Source organism: Osmia bicornis, chromosome 4 (assembly GCF_907164935.1).
Source record: "Osmia bicornis bicornis chromosome 4, iOsmBic2.1, whole genome shotgun sequence".
Taxonomy (NCBI): domain Eukaryota; kingdom Metazoa; phylum Arthropoda; class Insecta; order Hymenoptera; family Megachilidae; genus Osmia; species Osmia bicornis.
The window spans coordinates 4,800,895-4,821,717 of NC_060219.1; the positions used below are offsets into that span (position 1 = coordinate 4,800,895).

Below are 20,823 nucleotides of genomic sequence, written 5' to 3' on the forward strand. Positions count from 1 at the left end.
ATCAAATCAGATTTTCCTAGGAAAAGTAGCGATATAAAGAAAGCAGGAATTCTCAAAATCTTGATTTTGACGATATTAATATTACAAATGATTTAAAAACAAAATAATGTAATTTCTAATAATTATATATTATGAAATTTATAATCCTGAAAGCCGGGAACCCGAGAAAGCCTCCGGTGGAGGTCGGAAAACCGAGATATCACAATTTTTCCTGTGAAAGCCTGATTTGATCGCAAGTGTACTTGTATTCGTCTTGCTACGTTACTTTCATATACAAAAGTATTTGGCAAATATTACGGAGGACATAATAAAAATTTGTTTCTTTTTTTTGTAATTCTGTACGGGGATCGTTACACTGTGCGCCACTTTCAACGATCCTTGATCATTTTAGCCATTGGTTTTTCGATAGATTTAGAAAATACGGGGTGCCTAATCGCAGCAGTCCTTTTGGAAACTCACTGAGCCGGATTATATGCAACTGGCCGCCAACGATCGTTTCAAGGTGAACTGCGTGGAATAAATCTCGAAAATCATGACCGAGACAAATTGATCGATTATCATAATATTTTTTGTTTCCAAACAAATTCTACTTTCTGATCATTAAAAATAAGTCAGCTATTTAAAGTGTTCAAGTTAGATGTTACGCGCTGTAAAATCAATATTTATAGTCGATAAAAAAGGCTGTCACTTTCAACTCGATCTTACAGCGTTTTTCACACCGTCAAAGTATCATAAATCGTCGAATGCAATAAAGCATTTGTTTCTTTCTTCTGAGAATACGAAAAAGAGACATTCCCTCGACATCAACCAGGTGCTGCTAGGAATAACCATCATGATCGCGGCATATTATTATCTTTGCCATTAAAACATCCCCTTTAGTTAGCATTTCACCTTGCAGCTGGGACAAAGTGTCGTCGGTGTGTGCTGGAGGGTGTAGCCGAGGCAGAGAACCGATCTTACACGCCACTGCTCGACAAAGTGAATCGGCGTCGTGTACGTATTAATATCTAGGGCCCACAGCCGGCACTCTCACCGTGTTCCTTTACCATGGGGTTGCTTCTGACGCTCAACAATCTTCGATGCTTATACATATGTACAAGGTGTCCAGTAATATGTGGGACCCACTTCAGAAACTCATTCTGTCCTTGAAGACGACGAAGAAAGTTTATATGAACATGTATCCTATTTTAACTGGTTTACAAAATACTTCTAAGCTTACAGAATCGCTTATCTTTTAAAATCTGATTAAGGTTATTGCAAATCCTAATCTTCATGATCCATGACACGTAACAGAGCATTCAAGGAACAAAATAATTAGACAATTTATTCGAATTTGTTTTGATTGCATTTAAGAGGATTGCATTGATTATGTTCCTTTGTAATTTAGATTTACAGAATTATTCAACAAGATTGACATATATTTCGAAAAGTTTATTTTATGCGGCTTTCAATGTAAATTAAATTACACTCTAACTTATACGCGAGAAACAGTCATCGCTCAAAATATGCAAACCCTTCAATAAATGTTTCATAGATATTGATTTCTAATTCATCTTCGAATGTTTGTGTTTGTTGAAGCTTCTATATTTCCTTCGTTGTTGAAAATACTTGGAATTTTAATTTCTTTTTTCGAAACAAAAAAATTTAATGAAGTGTTTGGTAATAATAGTACAGTGTTTAATAGCATTATACTGTTCATTGGTTAATCATGGAAAAAGAAGAAAGTATTCTGCTCTAAACATATTTGGCAAAAAGAAAACGAAATATTAGGTGTACAAAATATTTCCGTACCTTTAGTATTACGCCTTTTTAATTACTATTTTAAATTTGTATTTTAAATTTGTATATTTTCCCACGCTTCTGTGGATTTGGAAAGTGGCGCAAGAATTCGAAAACGATAACGATTATTTCAATAATTGGAATTACTATGATTGTTTAAAAATAAACCTTCTAAATATAAAATGTCACTAATTAATCAATTGAATTTAGGTTATTGTTATTTCGTAATATCATTTATGTAACGTGTTAGATTGAAAATTTCCAACATTCCGTGTCGTAATTCATGACACATTGAGTTGTATACGTTTCGAAGCATTGTTCGAATAATAGTGGCGTTCGCGTGAAATCTTTTTACACTGGATCCAAACATATGCTACAACTTTCTAACGAGTACGTAATAACTTTCCCTCACGGACATGTATCGACGTAATTTATTTTTATCGTCGCAATAAAGTAAAGATACCGCTGGTCACGACAATGGAACTGATCAAAATGACACCGTTGCTTTACTGGCGATTAACAATACGTCGTGGCGATTTGAAAATTATTTCCCAGTTCTTGTTTCTAGGAGATTTATGAAAAGAATATTAGCACCTTTCAATAATGCTGGCTTATCTCAGTGAGAAACCCTTATTACGGATCGGTATATCGATTATAATGGAATCCCCTTTTATTACAAGAAGTTCAAGGGGGTAACGAAGGGATTAGTAAAAGCCCACTCGACATTTTGGGAGAATAACAGCAACTGAAGAGCTCAAGGGAAAAATGATCATGGTCCATATAGTATTCGTATCATCCAATCAATAAAAGACAGAGAAAATTGATAGGAAATAATAGTAATGGTTTTCGTAATATTGCTTGTGAAGTTCGAAATCCGTCAAATTGACGAGTTCCGTCAATCTACTGCTAAAATGACGTTAGATGAAAAACCGAACTATAAAATCAAATGTTACTTTCATAAAATTTATGAACGCTCTCAAAAGCCCGTTATAATGATGAAGATTATTAATTTGTTAATCACGTATAAAGGGAGGATTTTACTTTCTGTGATTATAATAACTTTTCCCTTGGGCTCTTCATTTATTATATCCTGGAGATAACAATAGAATGAAACTTTAGAAAAAATTTTTGACGTTGAAAACATTATTCATCTCTATGATCACTTCTCATTATATTCCAACGAGATAATCAGAGGAAGTTTTTAATTATTCATTAAAATAATTGATATTTAATCCTTTAAATATGAGCCTCGTATAATTTAACAGACTCTGAAGCATACGATTCAAAAAAAAAAAATTCTTAAACCATTAAAAGCTAGTTTTCTACATATAAGTCGAAGACCATAGAGAACCTGATCGGATCCGACCCGACTCGAGTATCGGGTACCCGAAATTTTCTAGTTCTCGCACACCTTTACTAATAATTGTACAAGAATGTCTGCAGACAATTGACACAATAACATTGACTTCCATTTCTATCCTAAGTCATTTACACGAAACATGACACGCAATTTAACATTCTACTGGTTGTTCGAAACTTCTATAGGACGTTAGAAGTTTCAATAGCTCGAAATTTCTATACGCGAATGAGGAACGATTCGTGAACCTTGCCAGTTCTCTGTGTTGTATCTCGGATTCGAAACTAGATTAGAGCATTGTTCCGAGTTTCATTCATCGGACTAGGCTAGAATGGTTTTAGGGCACACCAGATGGTCGGTTTACCATCCAACTGGAAAACAACTTCACAAAGTGTTACATAAGCGAGGGGGTGATGATTTAGATGATTTCTATTGGATTTTATATGAAACTCCCGATAAATTTGAATAATATGTAAACTGCATCAATGTATGAATTATATGCAAACCGAATCGTGTATGCGAATTGAACGCAATTAGGCATGGAAATTGCAAATAAATTCTGTTAGGAATTGTTCGCAATTCGTTGCAAAATTTGCATGCAAATGAATTGCAAATTATACGTAAATACGACACTATTTCCATCTTATTTTAAGATTTGCATAAAATTACATGAAAACAGTACATAAGTTCGTTTAGAATTGCACCTGATTTTAATAAATATTACGAATTCATCGCATGCTCCATGTAGTTGCCACATGGACCATGAGATAATTAATTATGAACTGCGTAAAATAGTAATGGAAACCGTGCATAAACTCATTGCAAATTGCACGTAATTGAGATGAAAATTGTATGCGAATTCATCACGAATCCTGTATAATTGTGACGTGAATTATGAACCGCGAAGCGCGTGCAATCGTAATGGGAATGGCGCACAAACTCAACGTGAATTGCACGTGCCATAAAATGGGTTGAGTAGAAGAAAAATTTTAGATAAAATTAAACATTAATTTTCATCCAAACGAGGACAAATCTGTGACTGGTAAGCAGAAACAACTGTAAATAGATTTCGACTATGTTTTCAAATTGACATAAAGAACTTTCTATTACTCTAGTAATTATGTTTCTATCATTCTAGTAATTACAATAAAAGTACAAAGGCGACGCAGACTATGAAAATGATAATTAAGAAACGCACATAATCCTAACGGTAATCGCACGAATAGCTCATCACGAATTCTGATGAAAATTACATGAAAATTACATGAAAATTAATCACGAATCCTGTACAATTGCAACGTGGACCAGGAGTAATCAGTGGACACAGTGTGAACGAAGCTTTACAGGCAGTGGCCTCGTAAAGGGTGCCGACGCGCGTTGCGCACGCATATCCGATTTTCGCGGGGTTCCCCGCTTCAGCTGTGTTCCGCTCCGCGCGTCGCGTTCTGTCGCATCGGCCCCTCAGTAGGCCACTGTCATTCCGTCGAGCTGCATCTTGCCCGCGGAGTACACTTTCTCCCGCCCACGCGAGATCAAACGCGCGAAACCACACGCGGCGAACGCGGCCCAATCGAATTTTCTCGCGCGGTTTCCACCCCCGCTTCTGTTTTACTGTCCACCCTATTCAACGTAGTCGCACACGTGTGGATCTGACAACGGTACACCCTTGAATCATTTCCACCCTTCTAAACCGGAGGGATGTGTACGTTATCAGCACCTAATTGGATATTCATCATACATCATTTTTTTTTCTCTATATAAAATAATATTAATTGATTTTCAAACCATGCACGTCATAATCAAAATTAGGATCACAAATAATTTTCAATTTTTCATTCTCATTTTCGAAATTTTATACCATTTTTTTTAATATATGAAAGATTGTTCGGAAATTTCAGTGCTTAATTAAATCTGAGTCATTGTTCATCCAGATCCTCTTCCTTTACTCTTTGATCATGTGCTATAAGCTTTCAATGGCGTTGGTTTTCGAAATTCACGTCGCAACCTGAACATTTGTGCACGTATTTCACGTTTCTTTCTCTTTGTCCTCGTGAATGTATCGAAGGGTTGAACACTGTTCTGTTTTAATCACGGTTGCTTCAACCGATCTCGCGTGCCTTTTCAAGGGTTGTTGTGTCGAGGTGATCCTCCATTGTCTTTTACGTAGACCCTGTTTCTTCTCTTCCACGTGCTCGAATTTCATCGTGACGGTAACTCTAACCACCCCCCCGATCGCTGACGACGACTTTACTCCCTCGTGTACCCTGCTATAACTTCTGTATCCGGACAAAACATCCGTCATGACGACGACAGTTTTCTTCTAGTTAACACTTTTTTAATGAGGACGAATTTAACAATTCAGAAACTCGAGAGACTTTCTTCCGAACTTCAAACGAGTCCGTGGAATCTTCAGAGAAACAGTTGTAATTATCTTTTTTTCTCCGGGGTGACACTTCGTATTCCCGCGGTGGCAATTTAAAGGGAAACTTAACCAGACACGATGGTGGCATATTTCTCTTTTATTCTTTATCTTCTTTCTTAATTAGACAGTGGTGTTTGTTCCCCGTCGAAACCGCGTAACAATGCGGAAGCTTTTAATCTGTTTATATTTATCTTCGAGCGTATCAAGTTCACCCCCTTTTGTTCCCGCGATCAGAAAAGTTTTCGGTAGAGTAAAGTTGAACAATAGGAACGAAAAGTAAAAAGGTTGGCTAAACGTACTTTTCCATTAATGTCGCGCCCACGTTCCTTTTTCTTTCTCGGGTTACCAAAGCGTCCCGGATTTTAACGCGCCGAAAGAATTGCAATTTTCGAACGCGACGCTTTCGCGGTAAATTCACCAGGAGATACGATTTTCCTCGTGGAAAATTCGTGCGAGTGGATCTATTCGGCATCCTTCTCACCCTTCTTTAGCTTTCTTGCTATTCACCGGCCGGGTAAAAGCATTCGAACATTCCTCTTCGTATTTCGTTCCCTCTTTTCTTTCCGCCTCTTCATGGTTCACTAGGAAACGGACCGTTGTCTAATGGAGCCTTTCGATTTCAACTTCGGTTATTTTTCACGGACCTGCTCCGATTTTTCTTTATCTCCGTGCTTCCCGATATTAACCGAAAGAAATAATTCATTTGATCAGAGAGTAAAGTTAAGGACGTAACAAACTAGGAGTAGAAGAAACACTTTCGCTGTTACTGATTCAACTGTTACGTCATTAATTTCGTTAAATATTTGTTTATTGTCACCTTTTTCTTTCCTGATACGTTAATGCGTATTAAGACACGCTAAAACATCAATTATAGATACCTGATATTGTTACTTTTCGATATTATTAAAATAATTGATAATTGATACGACTAAGATCTTAAATAAAAAAAAAATACAAAATCGCAGATCAATAAACATTCGAATGATTTTTACGTTCACGTCGCAATTGTGAGGAAAATTAAAGGGAGAAGGAAAGTTTGAAGGCTTGTCAAGGGTGGAAGACGATTCAAGGGTGTCCATTGTTAACGACGCGAACAGCTCCCTCGCAAAAAATTGCAGATTTTTTTCCCTGTGGAACAAAAGCGTGCATCCTTTCGATTATTCGAATTTTTCCAATTTAATCAGCCTTACAAAACGCACGGCTTGGACTTAATTCCCTTTTTCAGAGCAGCGATGGCGTTCAATTATCTCCATTCTTCGATACTAATTTCTTTCTAATTCGTTCATTAAACAGATGTAGCTGCAGATAACCAGCGATTAAGTGTAACAAATTAATCGTAACGAATGCAAATCTTTGCAGATCCATGGATAAATAGTTCGTCGACTGCTTCTTCGAGTAATTAACACATGATAATTAGCTCGTCATACGGAACTTTGTAACAGCTCTATCAACAGATTCGAATAAAAAAATCCTGGCATTGGACGTGGTAGCAGCAACCTCGGTCGATTAATTTGATTAGATATAAATACCGCAGGATGTGAGCCGGCTGATCTACATGATTTTCTGCGCTGCTTGTCAAAGGTGTCGGCTGCCTCCTTTTTTTCATCTACAGCTTACCTCTTCTCGTCTCTTCTCTACCTCTGGTAAACACGTAAAATTCACTCCTCTTCCCGAGTCCGTTCGTACGACAGATGCGCACAACGTTTTGGAATAATTCGTGCGAGAACGAGCGAGAGAAATCCGTGATCGATCGAAGTTGGAAAGTTTCGTGATGCAGTGATCCGAGGAAGATCCCGACACCATTCACTCTCAGCCGAATCAGAGAGAAATGGACAAGGACAGGGGTACGCAAGGTAAGAGATACCTGCTTATGTCATCGATTACACTAATTTTCTTATATGTATTTAGATATTTTTTTATTCAGATACCTTCGAATCTGTGCTCCTATTTTTAATTATATTTATTAACGAAAGAAATTTTGCCAAATTTTATATAGAGTGCTTTGCCAGTTTATTAGTAAAGATGTGCGAGAATCCGAAAATTTCGGACACCCGATACTTGGGTCGGGTTCATATTGTTCAGTTCGGTTCGAATCGAATCGGATCGAATCGGCTAGGATCGGATTGGATTAGATCCGACCCGAACAATGAAGACTCGACTCGACCTGATATTTTCGAATTCTTGTACACCTTTAATTACTAGCACCCTATGTGTACTTTTTATAATTTCAAATTTTTTCAAATAAATACAACAGTTTTGAACATTTCACAATGTGTCAACACCGTAATTTATTTAAATTACTTTTCAATTTCTGGTAGCTATAATTAAATTTTTTCTACATTTTTTTATAGCAGTATCATAGAAAAAGCGTATTAATACGATAATAGGATAAATTTAAAACTTCAAGCAATATATAATTTTTAACGTAATAAGCGTAATTTAGGAAAAATTATGTTCTGCTGAAAGGTTACGAATTCCCGGAATCTCAATGTTTAATTTCTCTTTGCGTAATAACGTAGCAGCTCGTCCTAGCTAAATTCTACGTTTCGTGTTCCTCGATAAAAATTCTTGCACTGAGGGCAAGCTTTCTTCCATTTCTTTCCCAGACACCATGGAAACCTCTGCCAGTTACTTGGAGGCTCTAATTCAGTTAAACGACAGCTCCAGGTTAACCACTGACCCCGAACCCTTGCAGCAAGATCCCTTTAAATAAGTGTCACCTTACTTTAATAAGGCGATTTACATTCTCTTTTCTAACATCGGATTTTTCGATTATTATCACGCGTTAAATGATCGACTTTGAAACATGATTTCATCACACAAAAGTAATATTAAAATATTCATATATTATATTTAATTTAGTTAGTATTGTCCATTTCTAATATCCAATTTTTAATCGCACGATAAAACTACTGATAAAGTGTTTATGTAATCACTTTTATTAAATCTTAAGTTTTAAATTAATATACCGTAAGTGTTATTTGGAGATCCTGTTATGTCATCAAATGGTCTGAGAATTTCTATGGCTTAGAATTAAACTTATTTATTGTAATTGACAACCAGCCATTTTATGTTAAGAATATTAATGAACATAGTAATTTTCATTAAAATTTCAGCTTTAAATTAATATAATATAAGTATTATTTTACAGTATACTTTTATGTCATGATAATTTTACAACAGTTAACCTACTTTATAATTATGTTTCATTTTCTTCAATTCAAATACAGCTATGGTAATTTGTAAAAAATGCTGCACAGTAAATATTCTGCGTTTAATATTATCCTCTGTAATATTTGAATAAATGCAATATCATTCGCGAAAGTAAATACAGAACGCAGAACAACGTCAGCTCACAAATTCATTTTTAAAAGGAATTTCGATTTATCCAACGCAGTGTACACTAAACTAATTGTATGTTTCTACCTTACGTATTTTTAAACGTATATTTTCACAGACAAATCCCTTTATTTCCATTTTATTCGACAAAATACAATCCTTCTGCTCTAGTTGAGAATCGATAAAAATGTTCTTCAACATATTTATGTAGCCAGGAATTTTTGCATTTATTTAGTTTTCGTGCTTGAATTATTGCAAACAACGTAGTTTATACAGATAAGTAGCTTACAAAACAGAGGTACTTGAAATAAGTACGTGTATTTGTGAAAAATTATTGGGACATCCCGGATGTTTGTATTCAAAACTTAAACAAGAACGCAGACTGTAAATTGAATCAAAAACCAACACTGAGGAACTTAAGAGAAGCTTAACAAGAAGATGTGTTAGATCGCAAGGAAAACAGTGGGAGGAACTGAGTGGTAACTAAATAGTTTAAATTTGTTAAGTTATTTGCTCTCGACCTTCCTTTTGTGTTAATGACTCGTGGATTAGAGCAATAACAAGCTTACTCCATCAACCAAAGATTTAATAGCCTAAGCTCGATCCATTAGTCGAACAGTTTAACTTACTGCATCCAGACGTTGCAGCTCATACAACGTCGGAAATCAGTTTCCCAATTGAATTACAGCTGCTAATAACTCAGCTGCTCAAATCGTTAACTCCTCAATAGGAACGTAATTGCATTTCATTGCGTTAAGATGTTTCAATTTCACCAACAAGAATCTACATTTTCATTTTTCTCTTTCTGTTTATTGATTTGTTTTAAACAATTTTGGTAAACTGAAACTCAAACATTTCTTTCATAGGTTTGAATGGAAAATAGTTTTGTTTATTTATTCCTCGTGGTCCTTTAAAATAATATTTGAAAAAGTGTCGAAACAATGGTCCTCTGTTTTTCGATTTGTACTCAAAACTTTTTGTAAACTGAAGTTCAAACATTTCTTTCATACAATGGAAATGGAAAATTCAAATGAATCGACGAAATACTCGCGATAGAATAACACAGATAAGCTAAGTACCCCCGTAAGAGAACCTCGAATCACAAAAACCATTAACCTGATGGAAAAATCCTGAAGTAGTTGTCGAACAGCATTTCATGCCATTTATTTCCGGCCAATGCTTGAACGGGGAATTGTACAATCGAGAATGATGATCGTTTTGAAAATTCACAGTACTTTCATTTTAGTTCGAACCGAAGTTGGGCCGCTTTTATCCAACTCGAGTTTCATTTCGACCCCTGTTCTCCGGAAGTTCTAACTACTCTACACAAAGGTAGAAGTATGAAAACTTCAGGGACCATGAAGTTTTTGTTTGGAAAGTAATTTACTGTAATTTTAGTTGGAAACGAGCAACATGATCGCGTATCGTGTTCTAAGAATTGGAATGTTTATTTTTAAAAATAAAAGACAAAAAACTTTGTTAACTATAATTTGACTCTAATGAAGGCTTATATGTAGATTATTAAGTAGATTACATTTTATTAAATACATTATTAAAAAAACTTTTCTATTAAATCATTTTAAACATAGGTCATTTTTAGAATTTTATTTTACAATAAAAAACTAAAGGTCATAGAGTAAAATACTCTTGATACTATATTCAGATCTCACTAGAGATAAAAAATTTTGTTGCTTATTTTATCTTGCCCTGCTTGTGGAGGTGACATCAATTATTCTGAAGGAAGTCTGAAATTTTCAAATAAAGTCAGACTTCCATTAGAATAGTTGACGTCATCTACAAAAAGCAGGATAAAATAAAACATGCGAACAAATTTTGTATGATCTTCAATGATGTCTGTTTATAGTACAAAAAATATTTCATTTTTTGACGTTTAATTTTTTAAAATAAAATCCTAAAACTATTCTATTTTTTAAATAAGTTAATAAGGCACTTAGAATCAATGGAATGTAAGTGCCAATTCACTTTAAATACCTAATGGTTTTTTTGTATGTAGATAGTATTAATTTAGATATTTTTTTCATACAGAAACCAATATCCAATTCGATAAGAAGATTATAGAACTTCAATTTGGAAGTGAAATCATTTTAAATTTACACAGAATGAAAATTTATGAAGCATTAAATGACAGTCCTAGAAATTTTGGCTATACTGTAGAGCTTCTGGGTTAGAATCTTCTCGTCTATTTCAATTATTTTCTTTGACGTTTTACACTACCGTTACTGTGGTTTTCTTTGCCGCAGCGACGTCAAGCTTTTTCATCAAGCATTTTTATCCAACCATTGCTTTTGCCAAAACGATAAATTTGTCCAGCAGCTAAAAGGGTTGGCTTCTGTTCTTTTTCCGCTCAAAGTACTTTAATGATCAGTTTTTCCCTCGGTTCTATTACAGGCTTCCTTCTTTGTCAGTGGGTGCTTATTGCCTTTCATCTTTTACTTTTTTTCGCAGAAATGTACAGTGTCGATCACCATGGGCTTCCCAAGGGAAACTCGCGATACAAGGGAGGTGGCCCCCAGAGGGACTTACTTCTAATTATCTTACTTCTGCACTAAATTTTATAATATTTAATAACTAAGAATTATATTACTTTTTTCAAAATTACTCTGAATATTAATATCTTCAAAACTAAGATTTAAAAAATTTCTGTTTTCCCTATATCGTTATTTTCTTTAGGGAAGCCTACTTTGCTCGATACTGCACAACGAAATGCTTGATCCTCGTTATTGATTTACATTTATAGAGGAAATTCTGCATGCTACAGTTGTTTGATAAACAGAATGCTTATTATTGGGTTTTGATCGAGTCATATAATTAGAACGAGTCGTACGTCCGCTTGATTGAAAACGAGAAAATGACAACAGAGGAAATTAGATATTTTATAATTGACTGCAACTGCAATCGCAATTTGCAGCTATATTTTTTTGTGTATATGGAACTTCATCATATTATTGCTTGAAAATGATAGTGACACATCTCAAAAGATTCCAAATTTAATTTTATTGGATACAACGTCTACATTATATTTTTGTTATTATGTAAAACAACATAATTTATAAATCCATAAGTTTTTATATAATAATAATAATTAATAAGGGCTGTATACAGTATTTTCAAAAATATAAATTTGAGAAAGCTCTCCCCCTAAAATTTATATTTTCTAAGTTGTGCCACTATTTTTAATAGAATTCGATATTATTTAAAAATTAATTTCGAATAAAACAAAAATAAAAGCTGCTGTAATATTTAAACTAAGTTATTAAATTACTACTAAATTGGTAAGTTTGAATAATAGTTATACGAGTGTCAAAGTTATTTACTAAATTCACCATAAATAAATAAAGAAATAAATGTCAAATTGGATACCTAAAACCACTATCAACGTGCAATAAATAAAATTCCTGAAGGGTAGTGAAAAAAGAATAAGGAAAAGCCTACAACTATCCATTTTCACGTGACAGACTTCTAAGAAGCAGTGGGGTAATTTTCACCCCAATACGTGTGTTCCGGGATAGAGGGTTTGACATTTTTGTGTAAAGATCGATGAAGCGTCAGGACATTGGCTACTCGAACCTGTCTAGAAATTTGAAACCAAGTTTTTGCGAGGAGATATCTGGAGGAAAGTGGATGTAGCGGATGTGGAGATTCGAAGATAGGGATTCTTTCAGGAAAAGATCGAGGAGCGGGTCATTTTAACGGTACGTGAAATTGCGTTTTAGTAGAGTTTCACGGTTTGTCGAGACGAGACAGGGCGAACGTGGTGGATCGACCCGAATAACGCTGGGAGAACCGGGGGCAGAAGAGATTGCGAGAAAAGGAGCACTAGACAATAAAAATAGAGCGTCGCAACATGGAATCGGGGCTAGTGGATTGCGATACGGAAAGTAAGGTCGACAACTGTGACATTGAATCGGAGTGATAAGTCATGATATCAAGCAAAAGTTTGATATACGATAAAACAATCGAAACCTCCCGTTTTATTTTTGAACTCCCGTTTAGCTTCTCTGCTACAAAAATACTTTATTGTGAAATTCCTGAGAAAGTTAATTGAATTGATAATTTAATTATCTATATATAAATGAATTATAACAAATATAATGCAAAAATATATAACAAAATTAAAAATATGATTGTGCATTACAAATATTAATTTCAGAATATTATATTAAGATATTACAGCTGTAATAACAGAATAAATCTTACCTATATACCTGAAAATGGTTTTTGCAATTTTTTAATACTGGAAATATAAGTTAAGAAATGACAATATTTGAACTATAATTATACCAATTTTCAAGTGAATAAAATAAACATATTTCATATGTGAAATTATCTCATGTTCGATTGTACCACCCATTATGGTCTACCCTGTATGACGTGAGGGAAAACCATACAATTTTTACACTGAATAGTGAACTATCAGGCCAATTGGAGCATGTAGAGGCACTACATCCTTCCGGCCGGCGGATCGGACCAGCCGGAACGTGTGTAGCCGCCTTAAAGTTCAACCAAGTTGAATGAATGCTCTGAAAAGTTGTCCTATAATTCAACATTGAATTGCCACCCTTTTGTGTACACAATGAAAAAGTAACATCGCCAAGAAACACGAAAAATAAATATTATTACAACTTTCTTTTAATAAGATTCATCTATTAATAGTAAAAATGGAGTGCTTGTTAAATAAAAACTTGAATTGCCCAAGTGTTTTAATCAAATATTCCAAGCGATAAAACAGCCCTTTATCACGACGGTATTTCATAATTAATTTTCATCAACTTTTTCCCTACCTCCCAAGGATCGTTCCACGGTGTCAATTTACTAAAATTAATTGTTCGTTCGAACAATTCAAAGGTATATACATATACATTTTCACGGTCTGCCGATAAATTTCAGCCGCTTTCAATTTGTATGATTATTCAGTTCGCATGGTTTCGTTCAGGAATATCATTTTCTATCGAATACATAATTACAGAAGAACGTTTCAGACAATGAGTGATCAAAAATTGCTATGTATTCAATGATTGAACTTCCCAATTTTTTAGCCAAATTTATCACCCAAGGAGATCCTCGAAGGTTTGATAGTCGCGTGCTTCGAAAATCCTAATCCGATCCTGCATGAGGTAGAAGATAATAATAAAAAAATGAAACATGGATGATTCTTTTCTTGAACAAAAATGAAGTTAATGTTTATGCACTGGTACATGAATGGAATAATAAACTTTTAGCAAACTAAGGATATGATGTTTTGCAGGTATTTTTTTTATACCGTAAATTAAATTATCGTTGATTATTCGGGGCACGTCCTTCAATGGAAAGATCGCAAGCGAGTGGAAGCTGCAAAATTAAATTCCGCTTTGGAAGTCACCGCGGTCGCTGTAGTGTATTAAATCGATAATCGTTGAATTCGAACTCCAAGCATTTCAGTGAATGGAAATAACAGAACTGGTATTATGTCTTTTACTCGCAGAACATTTAATTTCTTGTTTTAAATTATAGAAATTACCAACGCTTTGATGGCCTGTTTCACGTACTTGGACTACTTAACCCCTGAACAGCAGAGCTTGGATCAATCTCGACCCTAAATTACAAAACATATACCTAATAGGATATTAACCTAAAGTTAAATGTACAATTTTTAAACAAAATAGTTTCATATATTGGAAGAATAATTTTTTAAGAGAACAATATAAAATTTAGAAAATGAAAATAATATGAAATACAAAATTATTTTGTACTCTAACTATTTAAAATTGTAAATAATTGTTCTAATTTGCAAAAGGAAGTTACTATTCTATCTTCAGAAATGATCAAATATCTATTAAGTATATGGCATACATAGAGCCAGAAATAGCTTTCTTGATTCAGACCGCTCTTACGCTTGCAAGATTAATTAATTTTAATTGCTTGATATAATTTGATTAAATCCTCTTGTCTTGCAATTACAGATCTTGGCCTACATTAACGATACGTAAATAAATACAGAATAGTGGTGAGAAATTTAAATATTTATTTAAAGGCTTTTTTCAATTATCAATGCCATTATTAATACTATAATACCAACAGGACAAGATTAACATTTCTGGAGCCCCGGAGCTATTAAATCTTCGAGGGCCCTCTTAGATGACAAATTGACCGTGTCACTGTTCAATCGGGACGTAATCATTTTCCTCTTTATGAAGAAGCTCAAACTACTTTTCTTCCAATCAAAGTGACATAATATAATAAATGTCAAGAATCTCTCGGTATATATATATATATATATATATATATATGTTTTTTATATCTTTCTCTGGAGTGACAGGTTAACTTGTCATCCTCGGTTAATGGATTACGCTTTAAATTGATGAAGATTAAGTGTCATTTTTTTGTATACTTTTGTGTCATCAAATCGTCTTATCAAAATTAATGCCATTAATTATGGGTCTACATAACAGTCTACAATAAGTAACAGATGATTCTCTAAGACACTTGGAATTAATTTATTTCAATGATACCCACGTGGACTGCGACGCGACTTTTCTTTTTCATTCCCTCTTTTCTTTTTTTCAAGAACTTCGCATTTCAATCGCGAAGATCCGAGTGCTTCGTTCCGCACGAATGAAAAATATGATAGACATGCGCCCGATGCGAAAGAGAAGGACGCGAAACATCGGCATCGTATGCAAGCATAAAAATCGATTTTAATAAGTCGACCATAAAAGAAGTACGACCGTAAAAGTAGGTAGTCGTATTTTCAGGAAAGATTGAAAGGCAGCTGCGAAACTTAAGACCGATAATCTTCCCAACAAATACGGTGAACACGAATAGGAGTAATTTCCTGTTTCATAGAAATTATTTTCTTTACGACGTTTCATCTTTTGTTACACACGAATGGTGTAGCATTTCAGACATCTGTATGTTCTTCTATGAACATATTATTTTATTAATTAGAAGATAAAAGCCTTTGTAATTTTACTGTAATACTTTTTAATGATTACTACTAATGATTACTGTTCATTTTGAACAGTTAGAATTCATTTACAGTTTTATTTTATTTTGTGTTTTTTGTTTTTTATAAACGCAAGAGTTAACCGATTTTTTACCCTCTTAAAATTCAATATCATCAGGTCAGTTAGGGTGAGACTAGACTCCTGCAAGGTCATGAATTTGATTTGATATATTCTCTCCCATGTCATACTACGAATTTCATATTATTAATTAATTAAAATCAATAGTTATATTAATTTATACAAATTAGTAAGCGGAGAGCTTAAGTGCTTTTTTGACTCAATTTCATCACTGATGGTCCACGAAATTGATAATCTCTGCTTTCATTAATCATGCCGTAGCATAGAATAATTTTTCGTAAAACGCGCTTAATCACTTCCGGATAGGTTCCGGATACAGAAGCTTTCATGTTCAAATATCCGACAAGATTTTTCATCATGGAAGCATATACAAATAAGAGTTCTTGATGAGTTTGCAAGTACCAAACTAATTTTTACTATTCATTCACGAATTTACTGGCAAAATTATTAAACAAACTACATCAGTAAGAACAATATATTATTTTTTCATCTACAAAATTTCAAAAAAACTGTTTATTTTCATTTATGTTTCCAAGATTAATACAATGGGATCTAGTTATTATAATCATGAACGTAAGCGGTTTAAGATTTCTGAGGACCGTTGCTATCCGATCTTCGGAGCCCCCCTTGGTTGATAAACTTATTATCAAAAACTACCAATTAGCAGATTCCTCTACTAATATTAATAGAATAAGCGGTCTTAATTATAAATACCATTTAAATATAAATACCATTTGGAAATGAATGGTTAAGTGTGAAGTTCTACCTTTCTGAGATTAATAACCTTATGAGCAAAAAAAATTAAACGTACGTATATTATTAAGATGGAAGCACCCTATGTACAACCTAAGCTTCTTAGAAGGTGGCTTCATTCTACGATTATTGGATTACCTGACCCGCGTACTATAGCTAGCACCACTCAAATTCATACACGGCTGATTATACGTTGAGTTATTCTCCTCGTTGTCACCTTCTATTCGCTCCCTCCTACACAAAAAGGGATTACGCGCAATGGAATGGGATATTCGTCGACAATCATTTCACAAATTTTATATCTTTCATTGCACCAAAATTCCACTTCCATCACAGTGATAAAAAATTACGAGATAATTATTTTAAATATAGCCCCAAAATACCTTTCAGTCGTCATTCAGGTTGTTAAAAAAAAAAAATTGTAAATAAAAACAAAATTGATTTTGAATAAGTAAAATTAAAAAGATTAAAAAGTAATAAAATGGTAGAAATTATTATTTTCTTAAATAATTAAATTTTGTAATAATATATTAATTTATTTATTTTTATTATTTTTAATTTTGTATATTAAACTAAATGGCGAATGGCAATTATCTCCAAATGCAAAGAGTTAACTTCGACAATAGCAAACCTGTCCTGGCCATGATTCTTAACATATGCATTGATAGATTAAGTACTTATTCAACACGAGATAGGTAGAAAAAGATCAAACTTATCTAAACCATTTTATCAAAGCATTATATTGATTCGTTAGAGCAGCCATCGTCTTTCTGTAGTTGCATATACTCGATGCCACGTGTACAACATAATAGAGACCATCATGGAAGTGATAGATACTGATGTAGACAGTAACGAACCCGAGGGATCCGATAAAGGCTATCTGGTGTGATCCGTGGGGCACGGTACAGGCCATTTTGGCCACCTAACATTCAGTTATGTAGGATATATTGCACTTCTAATCTTAACTTCAATCTTATAGTAATGAGTTTCTGAATTATCTAAGATAAACGGTGTTTAAGAGAAAAATAATTCAAAAAGTATTAAAAGACGTTGTAGATTTTAGCGGCGTGTGTTCGGGATAAGGAAAACCTCGAGGAAAGCCAGCGACCCGGGCATCGCCATTTTTCCTGGGGAAGCCTACCATGCTCGGTGCTGTACATCGACCAGCTTGAAATGTTAATATTAGCAAAATTATTATTTCATAAGTTTTGAGGTATTTTATTTAATGAAAATTAAATATATATTCCTTGCATTGTTATATAATTGTTATGTTTGCTGTTGAACATATGCTTTTTGAGAGCAATGAAATATTCAGAGGCTTGTATCTGTGGAATGGGAAATTTGATCGAGCATGCACCTCTAACTTGATTAATCCCATTGACTCGATATCTGTCCGACCGCCAATGGTACTAATAGTTCGTCAATTATTCTATTATTTATGGAGTACTTGCGATGGACACTGAGTGTTCCTCGTTCGACGATTGAACAAAGCGTGGGTATTTGTTACGATAATGCTAGTTATTTGAAATATGTATTTTAAACGAAAAATTATTTCATTAAATACAATTTTGGTATTTTTTTTTCTGTGTAATTAATATAATATTTTTATGCATTTCAATCAATTGATTTCCATTTTAATTTCTCATATTTTATTAGATTTTCTTGGGGAAGAAACGCGAAAAACACATTTGTTAAGATTAACTTACTAACAAATGAATAAAATCAAATTTAACAAAAAATTATAACGTTTGAATTATTATTTATAAATTGTTGCACATAATGCATTTTCGTTCTTAATAATACTACACAGTCATTTTATTAAAAATCGAAATTCAACAAGGACTTGATTGTTTTTTGCATCAAACTAACTTCCATTTTCCCGACATTCCATGTCGTTGAACACAACGATTGCGATTCGCAATAAAATCTGAATTTGAGGCAACGATGATTTTGATTTTTCATCGCACTCGACCCGATGGTAATATAATTTTCCGTAATTTTCAATGTTTATTCGCTTCGACAAAAAGTATGGAACGTTTGAAAAATTGTACTTGCCCCGGTGAAAGAGCTCATCTTTCGTATCGATCTGTTTTAAACGCTTTTTTCGTTTTTACAAAAGTGTTTCTTTCTTTTAGAGCGCTTTGTGTCGAACGTATTATTTGTTCGTTAAACGTTACTCTCGAGTTCGTTAAATAACAATAAATTGGCGACGTAGCTTCCAATGTATACTAGGTAAAATTAAATAAGCAGAGTTTGTAGTCGCTAACGAAGACATTGTTAACCTACTTTTTCATTTGTTCGATTAATGAAGAAGAAAATCTAACATCGTCATAAAGTTCACTCTTATTAGAAATTACTGTCAATATAGATCTTTTTCCAAAGTGAAAGTGCAATTAAAGTATAAGGGTAGGGATTCGTTTGAGAGTAAAACTCTCGTGAGGAACTGTCGACAGTATTTCTTGGAAATGTATTTTGATCATTAGTTATCTGTGAGTATTTATTTAGAAGATACACTTCTCAACGATGTAATCAAAATTGTTAACGGGTCAGAAAGTTCTGTTTTATATCTAGTTACTTAAATTTCATTTTCTCTATTTTCAATATGGGGGTCAGCTGATCCTTCTGACCCTCTCCCTCCAGGTGTGCTACTTATCTATAGCTTTTCTGTCATTGATATAATTTGAACCTTCTTGTGAAAAATAATAGCTTGAAATAGTAACTTGAAAATAAAATTGGAAATAAATTAAAATTGACAAAATTGTACTTATTCGTTTGTACTTTGTTGTCGTGTATGTTAGAACAAATAACATTGTGCACACTATGAAATAGTATTAATCCATTAATATAAATTATCATAGAAATTTAATGTGTGGTCAAAAGCAATATCCCATCATAATTTGATGGACATAAAGTAGTTTGTTGTGTTGCGGCGTATGTACATGCCCTATAATAACTATGTATATCCTGCTCTCTGTCATTGACCACAGAATCACATAGCTTCACGCTATTAAGTTTGACAAATTATATAATGAGAGTGGTAATGTACTATCTGTCGCAACCGACAAGTTAACGAAGCAATTATTCAACAGAAGAGTAGAAGCTCAGCTTGAAACGACATATAATTAGTGATATTACAGTGAACCGTTCAATAATCGGTTCTCCTGGAAACAAATTGGGTCATTCGTGAAGGGGATTGTTTATTCCAATTATTGGAAATTAACTAATATTTACAGTCCTTATTTGGGGCCAAATTAGGTTTGCATATGATTCAAGTATCATCGCTTCAGGATCTCTATAGACATTGGCGTAACCAGGTACGGCTGAGCAAGGGCCTGACCCCCATAAAAATCTGGGCTAACCCCATCCCAAAAATCTGAATCTTCATCATTCTAATATTTGCAGATTCCAAAATTCTGGGATTTTAAAACTGTCGAATTTCAAAATTAGAAAATATAAAGTTTCCAACATTTCAGAATTCCAAAATTACAAGTCTTCCAAATTTAAAAATTTTTTAATTTCAGTCTTTCTAAGTTCCAGAATTCTAAAATTTCAGATCCTAAAAGTTTAAAAATTTTAGATTTTCATTATAAATATTTTATTTATAATTTTATTTTATAGAATGATGAAAAAATAAATATCTCGCTTTTGTTAGGGCTATTGAGTATATAAGTTAACCCGATGTCTTTTTTTAATTAAAAGTAGTTTATGAATTCCAAAGGGTCTCAAGCAAGAAATTCAAAGAATTTACTAAAACGATTACTGTATCGGATAAAAGAGGCGAGTGATTTTAGCGATAACGAGACTTCCGATACTATTCAGCTGCGGTCGCTGCTATGAATTTCAAATGAGCTTCGCTTCAGCACGTGTAACTGTTACCTACGAATCTGGGTTACTGCTCCTCTTCTTACACTATTCTGTCCTCCAGTTCTTCGCATACCTTTGTATCAAAATTATCTACATTGTTCATAGTGCAGTATTTTTAGGACTGTATGCATCTACGTTGCACTCTAACATGGTATAACATTTCACGAATCAAAGCTGCATTCTTGTATATGTATAAACACGGATATTTTTTTAACAAAGGACCTAGA

At 33.7% G+C, this 20,823-nt stretch overlaps 1 protein-coding gene across 2 annotated transcripts in view; it reads left to right on the forward strand.

Moving 5' to 3' along the window:
* The first annotated feature begins 4,614 nt into the window (after window positions 1–4,614).
* The window catches only part of LOC114879736 (calcium/calmodulin-dependent 3',5'-cyclic nucleotide phosphodiesterase 1-like), a 152,133-nt gene continuing 135,924 nt past the window's right edge, over window positions 4,615–20,823 (forward strand). The window contains exons 1-2 of one of the 2 annotated variants that reach the window (XM_029195038.2): window positions 4,615–4,794; window positions 6,852–7,411. In XM_029195038.2, coding sequence (XP_029050871.1) covers window positions 7,387–7,411 — 25 coding nt within the window. In that variant the 5' untranslated portion in view covers window positions 4,615–4,794; window positions 6,852–7,386. The remainder of the gene's footprint in view (window positions 4,795–6,851; window positions 7,412–20,823) is intronic. The other variant, XM_029195045.2, reaches the window with a different exon arrangement.